Genomic DNA, 15088 nt, shown 5'->3' with positions numbered 1-15088 from the left:
CCCGGCCCAGCCCGCCCGGCCCAGCCCTTCCCCGCGAGCCCGGCCCGGCCCGGCCCGCCGCCGGGATGATGATGTGGTCCAACTTCCTGATGCAAGAGGAGGACCGGCGGCGGGGCGCGGCCGCCAGGCGGGGCGCGGGGCAGCCGCCGGGGCTGTCGCCGGAGCGCGAGGGCAAGGTCAAGCTGGTGTTGCTGCTCACGGCCGTGGGCGCCACGCTGGCCGTGCTGGCCGTGGGCACCGAGTTCTGGGTGGAGCTCAACACCGTCAAGGCCAACGACAGCGCCGTGTGCGACGCCGCCTACCTGGGGCTCTGGAAGGTGTGCGTCAAGCGCCTGTGGCAGGAGGACGTGCCCGCCGGCCGGCGGACCTGCGGCCCCGCCCAGCTGCCCGGAGGTGAGGCGCCCAGGGCGCGGGGGAGGGGGCCCCCCAGACGGCGGGAGGGAGGGGGCGGGAGGAAACGGTGCCCCAGAGAGAGCTGAGCCCCGGGGAGGGAGCCTGCACCACCCCGCGCTCCCCAAGGGCCTTTGCTCCGCGCGCAAACCTTGTAGAGAGAGAAAGTCTGTACCCCAGGTAGCTTGTGCCCCAGGCCAGCCTGTACCCCCATAACAGCCTGCACCCCTAGACTAGCTTGTGCCCCAGGCCAGCCTGTAGCCCTAAATCATCCTGTTCCCCTAGAGTCTAGGCCTAGACCACCTGTACCCCTAGACCCACCTGTTCCCTCAGGCCAGCCTGAACCCCAAGACCAGCCTGTACCCCCAGACCATCCTGTACCCCTAGACCACCATGTACCTCCAGACCAGCCTGTACCCCTAGACCAGCCTGTACCCCTAGACCACCATGTACCTCCAGACCAGTCTGTACCCCTAGACCACCATGTACCTCCAGACCAGTCTGTACCCCTAGACCAGTCTGTACCCCTAGACCAGCCTGTACCCCAGACCAGTCTGTACCCCTAGACCCACCTGTTCCTTCAGGCCACCCTGTACCCCCAGACCAGCCTGTACCCCTAGACCAGTCTGTACCCCACCCCTAGGCCAGCCTGTACCCCCAGACCAGCCTGTACCCCAGATCAGCCTGTACCCCCAGACCCACCTGTTCCTTCAGACCAGCCTGTACCCCCAGACCAGCCTGTACCCCCAGTTCCCCCCCCCCGTGCCCCAGAACATGCTGTGACTTCCAAAGCCCCGCCCGGTACAGACCGTGATCCCAGACACCTGTCCCCCCCCAGGGAGCCTCGGGAACCTGTGCCTCCACACATGGCCTGGGCCCGACACCCAGCCTGTGACTCCGCACACAGCTGGCGCCCTCAGCAGCCTGCGTTCCCCAGAAACACCCACACCCGGGGACAGCCTGTGCCCTGTGCACGTGCCCACACACAGCCTGTGCCCTGAGAGAGACTGGGTTCCTGGTGTCAGCTTGCTCGTCCCACTCCCAGGCAGCTGCACCCCCACCCCGCGGGCCCTGGGAGGCGGACAGCCTTGACCCAAGTAGCATCTTGCCTGTTCCCACCTATTGATTCCACCAAATGAAACTCTCACCTCACATCTCCCTGCCCCCCAGACGCCCCCCCCCCCACCCCGCCGCTTCCTAGGAAATGTTACCTTCACTGCCCTGAGGAGATGTCCTCCCCCGCTACTGCATATCATGGGGTTCCTCTGTGTTGATTTTTATAGCAATGCTTATCTTTCAAAAATACATATACATATTTTATTATAAAATGGAGGTACATGGGGGTACAGTCCGCAGGCCAATGCTCTATCCACTGAGGAAGGGAGAGGGACAGAGAGAGAAACATCAATGATGAGAGAGCATCATTGATCGGCTGCCTCCTGCAGACCCCCTACTGGGGATCGAGCCTGCAACCCCGGCCTGTGCCCTGGCCAGGAATCTAACCGGGACTTCCTGACTCAACCACTGAGCCACACCGGCCGGGCACAGCTCTCTTTCTCCAAAACAATTTTTAAAAAAAATTTATTGATTTTATTTTCCAAATGGGATGTGCCATATCCTTTGGGGTCAGAGACAAGATGTCCTAGAGCAGCGGTTCTCAACCTTCCTAATGCCGTGAGCCTTTAATACAGTTCCTCATGTTGTGGGGACCCCCAACCATAAAATTATTTTCCTTGCTACTTCATAACTGTCATGTTGCTACTGTTATGAATCGTCATGTAAATATCTGATATCCAGGATGTATTTTCATTGTTACAAATTGAACATAATGAAAGCATAGTGATGAATCACAAAAACAATATGGAATTATAGATGTGTTTTCCGATGGTCTTAGGCGACCCCTGTGAAAGGGTCGTTCAGCCCCCAAAGGGGTCGCGACCCACAGGTTGAGAGCCGCTGTCCTACATTGTTAGTGAATGGGATGCCAGACACCTCACACTGTCCTGGAACAAGGTACCACACCGGCTAGATGGGACGGCCCAGTCCCCTCATGGGTGTGGGCCAGTCCCCTCATTGACTGCGACAATAGGGTCTAAATCAGTGATGGCGAACCTATGACACGCGAACTCATTTTTTTGGTTGATTTTTCTTTGTTAAATGGCATTTAAATATATGAAATAAATATAAAAAATATAAGTCTTTGTTTTACTATGGTTGCAAATATAAAAAAATTTCTATATGTGACATGGCACCAGAGTGAAGTTAGGGTTTTTCAAAATGCTGACACGCAAGCTCAAAAGGTTCGCCATCACTCGTCTAAATGGACATCTCACGCCCCCTCCTTCCCTCAGGCCACCAGGTGGAGCGCCCCACCTCACCTGACTCAGTTTACCTCTCCTCCTCGCTTTTCTCTCCTGTAGAATGGGGGCGATGATAACTACTCCCGGGGTTGCTCTGTGGACTAAGGAGTTAGTGCATGTGGAGAACCTAGAACAGAGCCCGGTGCTACGTAAGCACCTCCTGCTTGTATCACCTCCACACCCCCCTTCGGTCTGGAAAGTTCCTTCTTCCCATTTCCCCCGTCTGCCAGGCCCCTCTCCTGATCCCTCCTCCCCATCCCCTAGTCTCTACCTCTCCCCTCCCTTCCCGTGCCTCAGTGTCCCCGCCTGTAGACTAAGGAAGCTGGAGTAGTGAATTCTGCAGGAAGTTCTGGCTTTAAAGCGTGGCTCGGAAAGCGGGTTTTTGTTTGCTTTTGAAGTTGAGGGTTTGGGGCCTCCAGTCCGCAGAGTTGGATGACTCATGCGATCCGGGGTTTGTCACGAAGCCATTATCAGCCTTTGCAAGAGCCTTCTTGTGCTCTACTTAACATTATTATTCTTTTATTTCATTCCTTCCTGACTCAGCTCTTAATGTGTTTTCTTAAAAAAAATATATTGATTGATTTTGAGAGAGAGAGAGAGAGAGGAAAGAGAGATTGGTTGTTCCACATATTGGTGCATTCATTGGTTGATTCGTGTGTGTCCCTTGACCTAGAATCAAACCTGCAACCTTGGTGAATCAGGACGATGCTCTGACCAACTGAGCTAGCTAGCCAGGGTCCTGTTTTTATTTTTATTTCTCAGATCTCTGTAGGTTGCTTTCCTTTTTCTTCTTTTTTTTAAAGAAAACATATTTTTTATATATTTTATTGATTTTTTACAGAGAGGAAGGGATAGGGATAGAGAGTTAGAAACATCGATGAGAAAGAAACATCGATCAGCCGCCTCCTGCACACCTCCTACTGGGGATGTGCCCGCAACCAAGGTACATGCCCTTGACTGGAATCAAACCTGGGACCCTTGAGTCCGCAGGCGAACGCTCTAGCCACTGAGCCACACCAGCTAGGGCTAAAAAAATATATTTTATTGACTTTTGTCTGGTTTTGTATCCCCAGAAGTAAAACAGGTGGTGATAGGGCATAACTGTCCTTCATTCCATAAAGTCTGTCAGAGTCTGCCTTCCAGAAAGACTGGCACAGGCACACCTCGAAGAGAGCATACGTTCGAACACCGCAGTAGAGCCAGTCACGCACTGTGCTGGTTTCCCATACACATAAAAGCTATGCTGGCCGAGCCCTAACCGGTGTGGCTCAGTGGATAGAGCATCGGCCTTCGGACTCAAGGGTCCCGGGTTCGATTCCGGTCAAGGGCATGTACCTTGGTTGGGGGCACATCCCCAGCAGGGAGTGTGCAGGAGGCAGCTGATCAATGTTTCTCTCTCATCGATGTTTCTAACTCTCTCTCCCTCTCTCTTCCTCTCTGTAATAAAAAATCAATAAAAAAATAAAAAAAGCTATGCTGGCCGGGTGGCTCAGTTGGTTAGAGCATTGTCCCAATACACCAAGGGTGTGGGTTCGATCCCCAGTCAGGACACATACAAGAATCAACCAATGAACGCATAAATAAGTGGAACAACATATCGATGTTTCTCTCTCTCCCTCTCCCTCTTTCTCTCATCAATTCTTAAAAAGCTCCTCATTGGAATCCCAGCTCCGGATAAGCTGTGACAACAGGTGGCTTTTGCTGAGCATCATTTTTCTCTTCTGTCATATTTTTTTAAATATATATTTTTATTCATTTCAGAGAGGAAAGGAAAGGGAGAGGGAGATAGAAACATCAGTGATGAGAATCATTGATCGGCTGCCTCGTGCACGCCCCCTACTGGGGATGGAGCCCACAACCCGGGCATGTGCCCTTGACCGGAATCGAACCCGGGACCCTTCAGTCCGCAGGTCGACGCTCTATCCACTGAGCCACACCGGCTAGGGCTCTTCTGTCATATTTTTATCGGGGATGTTCAGGTCATATTCTCAGGCTACTGGGAGCTAGGTTTACTATCCAGTCCTGAACTTACACTAGGGACCCCCCCCGCCCGGCATCACCTCCCTTATTTCTCTCTCTGCCTTGCTCCCACAGAAACCAACTGCACCTACTTTAAATTCTTCACCACGGGGGAGAACGCACACATCTTCCAGAGAACCACAAAGAAAGGTGAGAGCCCGTCACCCCGCGGTGGGGGTGGGGGGTGGGGATATGCTGGCCGTGTTGGGGGGGTTCTCAGCAGGCTGGGGTTCAGCTCCTATGTCCCAGGGAGGTCCCACTTTGGGGGGAGTGGCGGCAGGAGGGTCATGGTTCCGCAGGGCCCTGTGCCCGACTCTCCTACCCCGGCTCTGCCTTTGCCACATGCTGTGCAACTTTAGGCAAGTCACATTCCCTCTCTGTGCATGGTACTTTATTTTTCACCCCAATATATATTTTTTAATTTTTTAAAAAAATATATTTTTATTGATTTTTTACAGAGAGGAAGGGAGAGGGATAGAGAGTTAGAAACATTGATCAGCTGCCTCCTGCGCACCCCCTACCGGGAGTGTGCCCACAACCAAGGTACATGCCCTTGACCGGAATCGAACCTGGGACTCTTCAGTCCACAGGCCGACGCTCTATCCACTGAGCCAAACTGGTCAGCGCCCCCCCCAATATATTTTTATTGATTTCAGAGAGGAAGGGAGAGGGAGAGAGAGAGAGAAACATCAATGATGAGAATCATGGATCGGCTGCCTCCTGCACGCCCCCGACTGGGGATCGAGCCCGCAACCCTGGCATGTGCCCTTGACCGGGATCGAACCCGGGACCCTTCAGTCCACAGGCCGACACTCTATCCACTGAGCCACACCGGCTAGGGCTGTGCGTGGTACTTTAACATCTTACAAATGTGCATCTACCATGTGCTAGACATGGTGCTGGGCGGTCCATTTATAGGCGCTCCATCCTGGCCTGCTTGGCAGGCGGGGGCTTTATCTCTGTCTCCCAGCTGAGGAAACGGATGTGCGTGAGTGGTTAAATTTATTTTCCCCGGAAGCCGAGAGGCAGAGGCAGGATTCAAGCTCTACGGCAGCTTCTCCCCCAGAATATTCTGTGCGAATGGAAGTGTCCTGTGTCTGGGCTGCCCAGTGCGGCAGCCTCCGGCCCCTGGCGGCTGCTGAGCACCTGAGGGTGGCAGGTGTGATTGGGAAATTCACGTTGTTGTTGTTAATCCTCACCCCAGGATATTTTTTCTGTCTTTTAAAAATATGTATTTTTATTGATGTCAGAGAGGGAGGGAGAGGAGTTAGAACATCAATGATGAGAGAGAATCATAGATTGGCTGCCTCTTGCACGCCCCCCACTGGGGATCAAGCCTGCAACCCAGGCATGTGCCCTTAATCAGAATCAAACCCGGGACCCTTTGGTCTGCAGGCCAATGCTCTATCCACTGAGCCAAACTGGCTAGGGCTGTTTTTGTTTTTTTAAAATATATTTTTATTATATTTCAGAGAGGAAGGGGGAGAGAGAGAGATCAGTGATGAGAGAGAATCACTGGTTGGCTGCCTCCTGCACGCCCCCCACTGGGGATGGAGCCCCCAGCTTGGGCATGTGCCCTGACCGGGAATTGAACCGTGACCTCCTGGTTCATAGATCGACGCTCAACCACTGAGCTACGCAGGCCGGGCCCAATAAGGAATTGGATCCTGCTTTTCTAGAGGAGAAAATTGAGGCTGAGAGGTTCCGTGACTTCACCAGCACCTTCCATCCAGGAAGTGGCCACTGTCACATACCCCTCCATGGTCACCCACGCGCCCACTGCCTCAGCCTCCTCACCTGTAAACAGGCGGCGACCAGACCCCAAGTAATCACTGGTCGTTCCATTCCTTCACGTTCGGGCTCTGTCCCCTCTCTGCTGTGTGGCTTGAGGTCCTGCCTGGGTCTTAGATCCCGCAACAGTATACGTCAGCCATTGGATGGGCTTCTACTGGGGCATGCTCCTCTGGCCCCGAATCTCCCCCTTCCCTGGCTCTGGCTCCCTGTGGGGGGGCTCGCCCACTCCCTGCACCCCATGTTCTTCCCTTCTTCCCCTCCCCCTGCACAGAGATGAACCTGGCGGCCGCGGTGATAGCGGTTCTCGGCTTGACGGTCATGGCCCTGGGGTGCCTCTGCATCATCATGGTGCTCAGCAAAGGCGCAGAGTTCCTGGTCCGCGTGGGCGCCATCTGCTTTGGCCTCTCAGGTGAGGGCCGCGCGAGCCTGGAGACTGAGGACATGGCAGGCTGTGGGGTGGGATCCCCAAGCACTGTTGCCTGCCGGGAGGTGGGATCTCTAAACCCCGTTGCCTGCTGGGAGGTGGCATCTCTAAACCCATTGCATGCTGGGAGGTGGGATCTCTAAACCCCATTGCCTGCCGGGAGGTGGGATCTCTAAACCCCGTTGCCTGCCGGGAGGTGGGATCTCTAAACCCCATTGCCTGCCGGGAGGTGGGATCTCTAAACACCGTTGCATGCTGGGAGGTGGGATCTCTAAACCCCGTTGCATGCTGGGAGGTGGGCTCTCTAAACCCCGTTGCCTGCTGGGAGGTGGGATCTCTAAACCCCGTTGCCTGCTGGGAGGTGGCATCTCTAAACCCATTGCATGCTGGGAGGTGGGATCTCTAACCCCCGTTGCCTGCTGGGAGGTGGGATCTCTAACCCCGTTGCCTGCTGGGAGGTGGGATCTCTAACCCCCATTGCATGCTGGGAGGTGGGATCTCTAAACCCCGTTGCATGCTGGGAGGTGGGATCTCTAAACCCCGTTGCCTGCTGGGAGGTGTGATCTCTAAACCCCGTTGCATGCTGGGAGGTGGGATCTCTAAACCCCGTTGCCTGCTGGGAGGTGGGATCTCTAAACCCCATTGCCTGCTGGGAGGTGGGATCTCTAAACCCTGTTGCATGCTGGGAGGTGGGATCTCTAAACCCCGTTGCATGCTGGGAGGTGGGATCTCTAACCCCCGTTGCCTGCTGGGAGGTGGGATCTCTAAACCCTGTTGCATGCTGGGAGGTGGGATCTCTAAACCCCGTTGCATGCTGGGAGGTGGGATCTCTAAACCCCGTTGCATGCTGGGAGGTGTGAATCTCTAAACCCCATTGCATGCTGGGAGGTATGGTCTACAAGAACTGTGCATGCTGGCAGGTTAGGATCTCCAAGCACTGTTGCCTGCTGGGAGGTGGTATCTCTAAACCCCATTACATGCTGGGAGGTGGGAATCTCTAAACTCCATTGCATGCTGGGAGGTGGGATCTCTAAACCCCACTGCATACTGGGAGGTGGGATCTCTAAGCCCCATTGCATGCTGGGAGGTATGGTCTTCAAGAACTGTGCATGCTGGCAGGTTAGGATCTCCAAGCACTGTTGCACGATGGGAGGTGGGATCTCTAAGGACAGTTGCATGCTGGGTTGCACAATGGGAGGTATGATCTCCAAGAACTGTTGAACGCTGGGAGGCAGGGTCCCCAAGCACTGTTGCATTCTGGGAGGCTGAGAACTCCAAGCACTGTTGCATGCTGGGATGCACAAGGGCTAGTGGTAGGCTCAGAAATGAGAGCTCTAAACCCCGTTTTTGGCTCGGAATTGGAGGGTCTCCAAGCTCTCTTGTGCGTGGGGCTGTGAAGGGGGCCTAATATATGGCGAGGAAAGATGATTTGACTTTGGGTGGTGGCACACAGAGCAATATACAGGTCTGGTAACATAGAAACCCACACCTGAAACTTATATGATCCTATTAACCGATGTCACCCCAATAAATTTAATAATTAAAGAAGAGAGATTCGGACCTTGAGGTCTGCACCTTGTGAAATGTAGTCCTCACTGGGCAAGCGTTTGCGAATGTGGATAGAAAGGCCACGAGTTCGGCATTTGCTTGTGAGGGCTGCCACAGCAGCGCACCACGGACCGGTGGCTTGACCACAGGAATGTATTTCTCTCCGTCCTGGGGGCTGGAAGTCCAGGTTCCCGGGGTCAGCAGGGCTGGGCTCTCCTGAGGCCTCTCTCTCCTCAGCCTGCAGATGGCCCTTTCCTCCCCGTGTCCTCACGTGGTCATCCCTCTGTGCCTGTCTGTGTCCTACTCTCTCCTTGTGAAGGCAGCAGCCACACTGGATTGGAGCCCATTCGAATGACCTCATTTTAACTCATTTCTTTAAAGGTCCCCCCAACCCACCCACCCAATATAGGATGCGGCTCAGCCCACCACAATACATTCACCGGGTTAGCGTCCATCTCTCCTTCCGGGTGGAAGCCTCTGTTAGTCCCCTGTATATATATTTCACAACGAGAGCTCAGTGAAGATGTGTCGAATGAATGAAAGATGCAGGAACTTGCAGAGGCGTGAAGGGGACTGGACTGTGTCTCCTCTTCGTCCAGATGCTTTTCCACCTTCAATGCCCTCATGCTGAGCTGCGTGGGGCCGGGAAGATCTCAGGGGGTCACTGAACCATGGTGCATAGACTCCAGGATGCATGCTCCAGGCCCCTGATTAAAAACCATGGGGGAGCCCTGGCTGGTGTTGCTCAGTGGATAGAGCATCGGCCTGCAGACTGAAGGATCCCGGGTTCGATTCCGGTCAAGGGCACATGCCCAGGTTGTGGGCTTGATCCCCAGTCCGGGGGCGTGCAGGAGGCAGCCGGTCAATGATTCTCTCTCATCATTGATGTTTCTCTCTCTCTCTCCCTCTCCCTTCCTCTCTGAAATCAGTAAAAATATATTTAAAAAAAAACCCGAAAACATGGGGGAAACTGGGAGAAGCAGAGGATAAAGAGGAAGGTGGGTCAGGGGCTGAGGTTGGGGCCAGGCTCCAGGATCTGAGAGGGGAGGCGGCTGGGACCCATGACCATGGATGACCATCTGATGGTCCTAAGTGGCCCTGGCCGGGTTGGCTCAGTGGATAGAGCATCAGCCTGCAGACTGAAGGATCCTGGGTTCGATTCCAGTCAAGGGCACATGCCCGGGTTGTGGGCTTGATCCCCAGTCCGGGGGCGTGCAGGAGGCAGCCAATCAGTGATTCTCTCTCATCATTGATGTTTCTCTCTCTCTCTCCCTCTCCCTTCCTCTCTGAAATCAATACAAATATATTAAAAAAAAAAAAAAAAAAAGATGGTCCTAAGTGATCTGACCCCTGCCCGCCTCGGCACGCCCATTGCCCACCCTCTCCTCCTCCCCACTCTCTTTGTTCTGGTCACACTGACCTTCTCTCTTTTCCTCAAACTCCTCACTCTACTCCATCCCACCACGGCCTTCGCCCCAGCCACCCCTCCTGCTCGGAATAGCCATCGCTTCATTCCGTGAGTGGCCGGCTTCCAGGCATTCTTCATTCCCGTCTCAGCTGCAATGCCTTTTCCCGACGACACTATTTAAAGTCCCTGCTCCACCCGGGGTGTCACTCCCCTTCCCATCACCCTGTTTTTAACTCCTTCTCAGCATGCCTCGCCGTCTGAAATTATCTTGTCTTCTCATGTGTTTACTTTGGAGGTTGTAACCCGGCCGCCGGCAGGCCACGGAGGGCCCGCGACATGCTCTGCCCGGCGGGCAGTGCATAGAGATTTCTCTGGGCCGGTATTTAAAGGTCGGATGAACTCCCATCAAAGCCATCATCAGTTAAACATTCTGTCTCTCGCCCTGGCTGGCGTGGCTCGGTTGGGTGGCTGTTGGCCCGTGCACTGGGAGGTTGGTGGTTCGATCCCTGATCAGGGCACATGCCTGGGTTGCAGGCCGGATCCGCTGTCAGGAGCGTGCAGGGGGCAGCTGGTAGATGGAGGGCTGCCCTTGGCGGAAGCTGGGTTTCGGTCACCCTGTCACTGTGCCCATCACACCTGCCTGCTGCATTATGTACTGACTTCCTCACTGTCTCCTGCAAGCGTTGTTTACTACCCGCCTCCTCCCATAGAATCTAAGCCCCATGAGGTCAGGGTCTTTGTCTGTCTTGTTCCTCGCCCCCCCCTCACCCCCACTTCTTTTTTAAAAAAAATATATTTTATTGATTTTTCACAGAGAGGAAGGGAGAAGGATAGAGAGTCAGAAACATTGATGAGAGAGAAACATCGATCAGCTGCCTCCTGCACGCCCCCTACTGGGGATGTGCCCGCAACCAAGATACATGCCCTTGACCGGAGTTGAACCTGGGACCCTTCAGTCTGCAGGCTGACGCTCTATCCACTGAGCCACACCGGTCAGGCCCCTCCCTCCCCCCACTTCTTTTTAAAATCAAATTGCATTACAACTTGGCTGCCTTTCTTTTCATTTTCATTTCATTTCTTTTCTTTTCATTTCACCATCACTGTTTCTTTTTTTTTTTTTTTTTTATCCTCAACCTAGGTATTTTCCCACTGATTTTTAGAGAGAGTGGGAGCGAGAGGGCAAGGCAGAGAGAAACATGGATGGGAGAGAAACACATCGGTTGGTTGCCTCCTGCACGAGCCCCAACCAGGGCCCCGGGCCAGGGAGGAGCCTGCAACCCAGGTATGTGCCCTTGACTGGAATCGAACCCTGGACCCTTCGGTCAGCAAGCTGACGCTCTAGCCACTGAGCCAAACCAGCTAGGGTGACCATCGCTGTTTTTTTCAACTTTACTGGGGTGTGACTGATGAGGAAAGAGAGAGAGAGATTGAGATTTGTTGTTCCGTGTATTTATGCATTCATTGGTTGATTCTTTTTTTAAAATATATTTTTATTGATTTCAGAGAGGGAAGGAGAGGGAGAGAGAGAGAGAAACATCAATGATGAGAGAGAATCAGTGGTCAGCTGCCTCCTGCATGCCCTCTATAGGGGATTGAGCCTGCAACTCAGGCGTGTGCCCTTGACCGGAATCGAACCCAGGACCCTTCAGTCCGCAGGCTGACGCTCTATCCAGTGCTCAACCAGCTAGGGCCATTGGTTGATTCTTGTATGTGCCCTGACTGGGGATCGAACCCAAAACGGTGTATCAGGATGACGCTGTAGCCCATTGAGCCACCCAGCCTGGGTCACCCCAGAACCCTTCAATCTTCCCCAGCTGAAGCCCTGTCCCCTTAAAAACCGACTCCCACTCCCCTCCCCGGCCAAAGGCACCCATCGCTTGCTCTACTTTGTGCCTCTCACACTTACCCTTCCTTCTTTCTCTCCAGCTTCCAAAATTGCATCTGCTATGTAATAGGTGCTTAGTCAGTGGTTGTTGAATGAATGAATGAATGAATGAATGAGAAGGTGCTTGGGGTGTGTGTGTCTCTCAGGTTTCTTGTTTGAGGAGCCTGGGATGGGGTGCATTGAGGAGCTATTGAGACCGAAGTTGGGGGTTCCCCGGTGCCTGAGCACCTCCTCTCTCCTCTCCCCGCAGGCCTGCTGCTCCTGGTCAGCCTGGAGGTGTTCCGGCATTCCGTGCGAGCCCTGATTCAGAGGGTCAGCCCCGAGCCGCCCCCGGCCCCGGCCCTGACCTACGAGTACTCCTGGTCTCTGGGCTGCGCCGTGGGGGCCAGCCTGGTCCTGCTGCTGGGGGGCAGCTGCTTCCTCCTGCTCACCCTGCCGCCCTGGCCCTGGGGCTCACTCTGTCCCAAGCAGGGGCCCAGGGCCCCCTAGAGGCCCCCCTGCGCTTTCCCGAAGCTCCTTGCAACCCCTCCTTGGTCCTCTGTCCCCTCAGAATCTTATTGTTGTTGTTAATCCTCACCCGAGGACACTTCTCCACTGACCCCTAGAGAGAGTGGAAGGGAGAGGGAGAGGCAGAGAGAAACATCGATGTGAGAGAGACACACGTCGGTGGGTTGCCTCCTGCATGCACCCCGGCCAGGGCCCCGGGCCGGGGAGGAGCCTGCAACCGGGGGACATGCCCTCGACCTGAATCGAACCCCGGACCCTGCGGTCCTCGGGCTGATGCTCTATCCGCTGAGCCACACCGGCCAGGGCCCCTCAGCATCTTTTGCCCCATGTCCCGGAGACACTGTCCTCCTTGCTCCGGGGGTCCAGGCTGTTTGCACAGACCCGTCTCTCGCGCCCTCGCCTTTTCCTCTGTACATATGTGTTCCTCGGTGGCTGAATTCTGGGCCGCTTGGGGGTGGGGTGGGGAGAGGCTTTTTGCAAACGAGGGTCCCCAGGGGCAGTTGGTGGGGACCTGATGGGGTAACTGGGGACGGGAGGGGTGGGAGATGAGGTCAGGGGGTGTGGGGAGGGAGCGGGACCTGTTCATGTCTGCGATCTGGATGCATCCACTTGTAGGAGAGCCTTCTTCTGACTAATCCAACCTTTGGAGACATGGGGTAGGGTAGGGGGGAGTTGCTGGGGGGCGGGGGGCAGGGTCGGAGAATGTCTGGGTCTGACCTCACTGTGGTCTGATTTGGGATTAAAGGTTTGGAACTGTAACAGCTCTGAATGGGAGTCCGTTTGTGGTGGGATGGGCGCATCTGGGGCAGAGCGAAGTCATGCTTCTGCCCCCCAGAAACACGCGACACCAGCGATGGCGAACCTATGACACGCGTGTCACCTCTGAACTCATTTTCTTGGTTGATTTTTCTTTGTTCAATGGCCTTTAAATATATAAAATAAATATCAAAAATATAGATCTTTGTTTGACTATGGCTGCAAATATCAAAAAATTTCTATATGTGACACGGCACCAGAGTTAAGTTAGGGTTTTCCAAAATGCTGACACGCCGAGCTCAAAAGGTTCGCCATCACTGCGCTACACGCTGCTTGTCAGCCCCAAAGCCACCTGTCCATGGGCCCACAGGGAGTGATGGGAAATTCTAAACCGAGAACACAAACGCTGCTGGGGGTGGAATGTGTCCTTTCAAGTTGTATGTGTTGGGGTCCTCACCCCCTGGACCTCGGAATGTGACCTTATTTGTTTGTTTTTTAAATATGTATTGATTTCAGAGAGGAAGGGAGAGGGAGAGAGAGATTGAAACATCAATGATGAGAGAGAATCATGGATCGGCTGCCTCCTGCACGCCCCACACTGGGGATCGAGCCCAAAACCTGGGCACGTGCCCTGACCGGGAATCGAACCGTGACCTCCTGGTTCATAGGTCGACGCTCAACCACTGAGCCAGACCAGCTGGGCTGTTTGTTTTTAAATTTTTATTTATTTATTGACTTTAGAGAGAGGAAGGGAGAGAAAGAGAAAGAGAGAGATTTGCTGTTCCACTTATTTATGCATACATTGGTTGATTTTTTTAATTTTTATTGATTTCAGAGAGGAAGGAAGAGGGAGAGAAAGATTGAATCATCAATGATGAGAGAGAATCATTGATCGGCTGCCTCCTGCGTGCCCCCTCCTGGGGACCGAGCCCGCAACTCAGGCATGTGCCCTTGAATAGAATCGAACCCAGAACCCTTCAGTCCCCAGGCTGATGCTCTATCCACTGAGCAACACCAGCCAGGGCATTGGTTGATTCTTGTGTGTGCCCTGACCAGGGATTGAACCCTCAACCTTTGTCTGTGGACGATGCTCTAACCAGTGGTCGGCAAACTCATTAGTCAACAGAGCCAAATATCAACAGTACAACGATTGAAATTTCTTTTGAGAGCCAAATTTTTTAAACTGAAACTATATAGGTAGGTACATTGTTATTAACTTAATTAGGGTCCTCCTAAGGCTTAGGAAGAGCCACACTCAAGGGGCCAAAAAGCCGCATGTGGCTCGCGAGCCGCAGTTTGCCGACCACAGCTCTAACCAACTGCGCTACGCGGCCAGGATGGAATGTGACCTTTCTTGGAGATGGGGGTTTTTACAGAAGTCATCACATTAAAATGAGGTCACCAGGTACCTCGTGTCCCTGCACGCCAAGGAGATGAGGTCATAGACACGTCCAGACGAGGGTGAGGTGAGGCGAGTCGGGGAGAAGGTGGCATTCATGAGCCTGAACGGCTCCTCCCTCGCGGCCGCAGAACAGACCAACCCTCAGACACCTTGAGCTCGAACTTCCAGCCCCCAGAACCGTGAGACAATCCATTTCTGTGGTTTGAGTCACCCCGTCTGTCATATTCTGTTATGGTGGCTCTAGACCAGTACAGATTGTAGTTCCCGAAACGGGGTGCTGCCAAGAGGCTAAGCATGTGGACACACCCTGGGTGGTGTTGCTCAGTGGTTAGAGTGTCGGCCCGCAACCAGAGGGTCATGGGTTCGATTCCTGGTCAAGGACACATACCTGGGTTGCAGGTTTGATCCCTGTGCAGGAGGCAACCCATGGATGTGTACCTCTCACATCCGTGCTTCTCTCTCTCTCTCTCTCTCTCTCAGTCCCGCTCCCTTGCTGCCATTCTCTCTAAAAATCAATAGGAAACATATCCTCAGGTGAGGATTTTCAAAAAATGTGGACGTGGCTTTAGGATTGGGGCGCAGGTGGGGGCTGCAG

General features: G+C 54.0%; 1 protein-coding gene across 1 annotated transcript; it reads left to right on the top strand.

Annotated features, from left to right (window-relative positions):
• Positions 1–12508, top strand: CACNG6 (calcium voltage-gated channel auxiliary subunit gamma 6). Its single transcript, XM_036318508.1, has 4 exons — positions 1–393; positions 4845–4919; positions 6835–6972; positions 12079–12508. The coding sequence occupies exons 1-4, from the start codon at positions 66–68 to the stop codon at positions 12315–12317; spliced, it is 780 nt and encodes a 259-aa protein (XP_036174401.1). The 5' UTR covers positions 1–65; the 3' UTR covers positions 12318–12508.
• Positions 12509–15088: the final 2580 nt, after the last annotated feature.

This window comes from Myotis myotis, unplaced genomic scaffold (assembly GCF_014108235.1).
Source record: "Myotis myotis isolate mMyoMyo1 unplaced genomic scaffold, mMyoMyo1.p scaffold_m19_p_70, whole genome shotgun sequence".
NCBI lineage: Eukaryota > Metazoa > Chordata > Mammalia > Chiroptera > Vespertilionidae > Myotis > Myotis myotis.
Note: the sequence above shows the minus strand (reverse complement) of the source record. Positions and strands in the feature narration are given on the sequence as shown.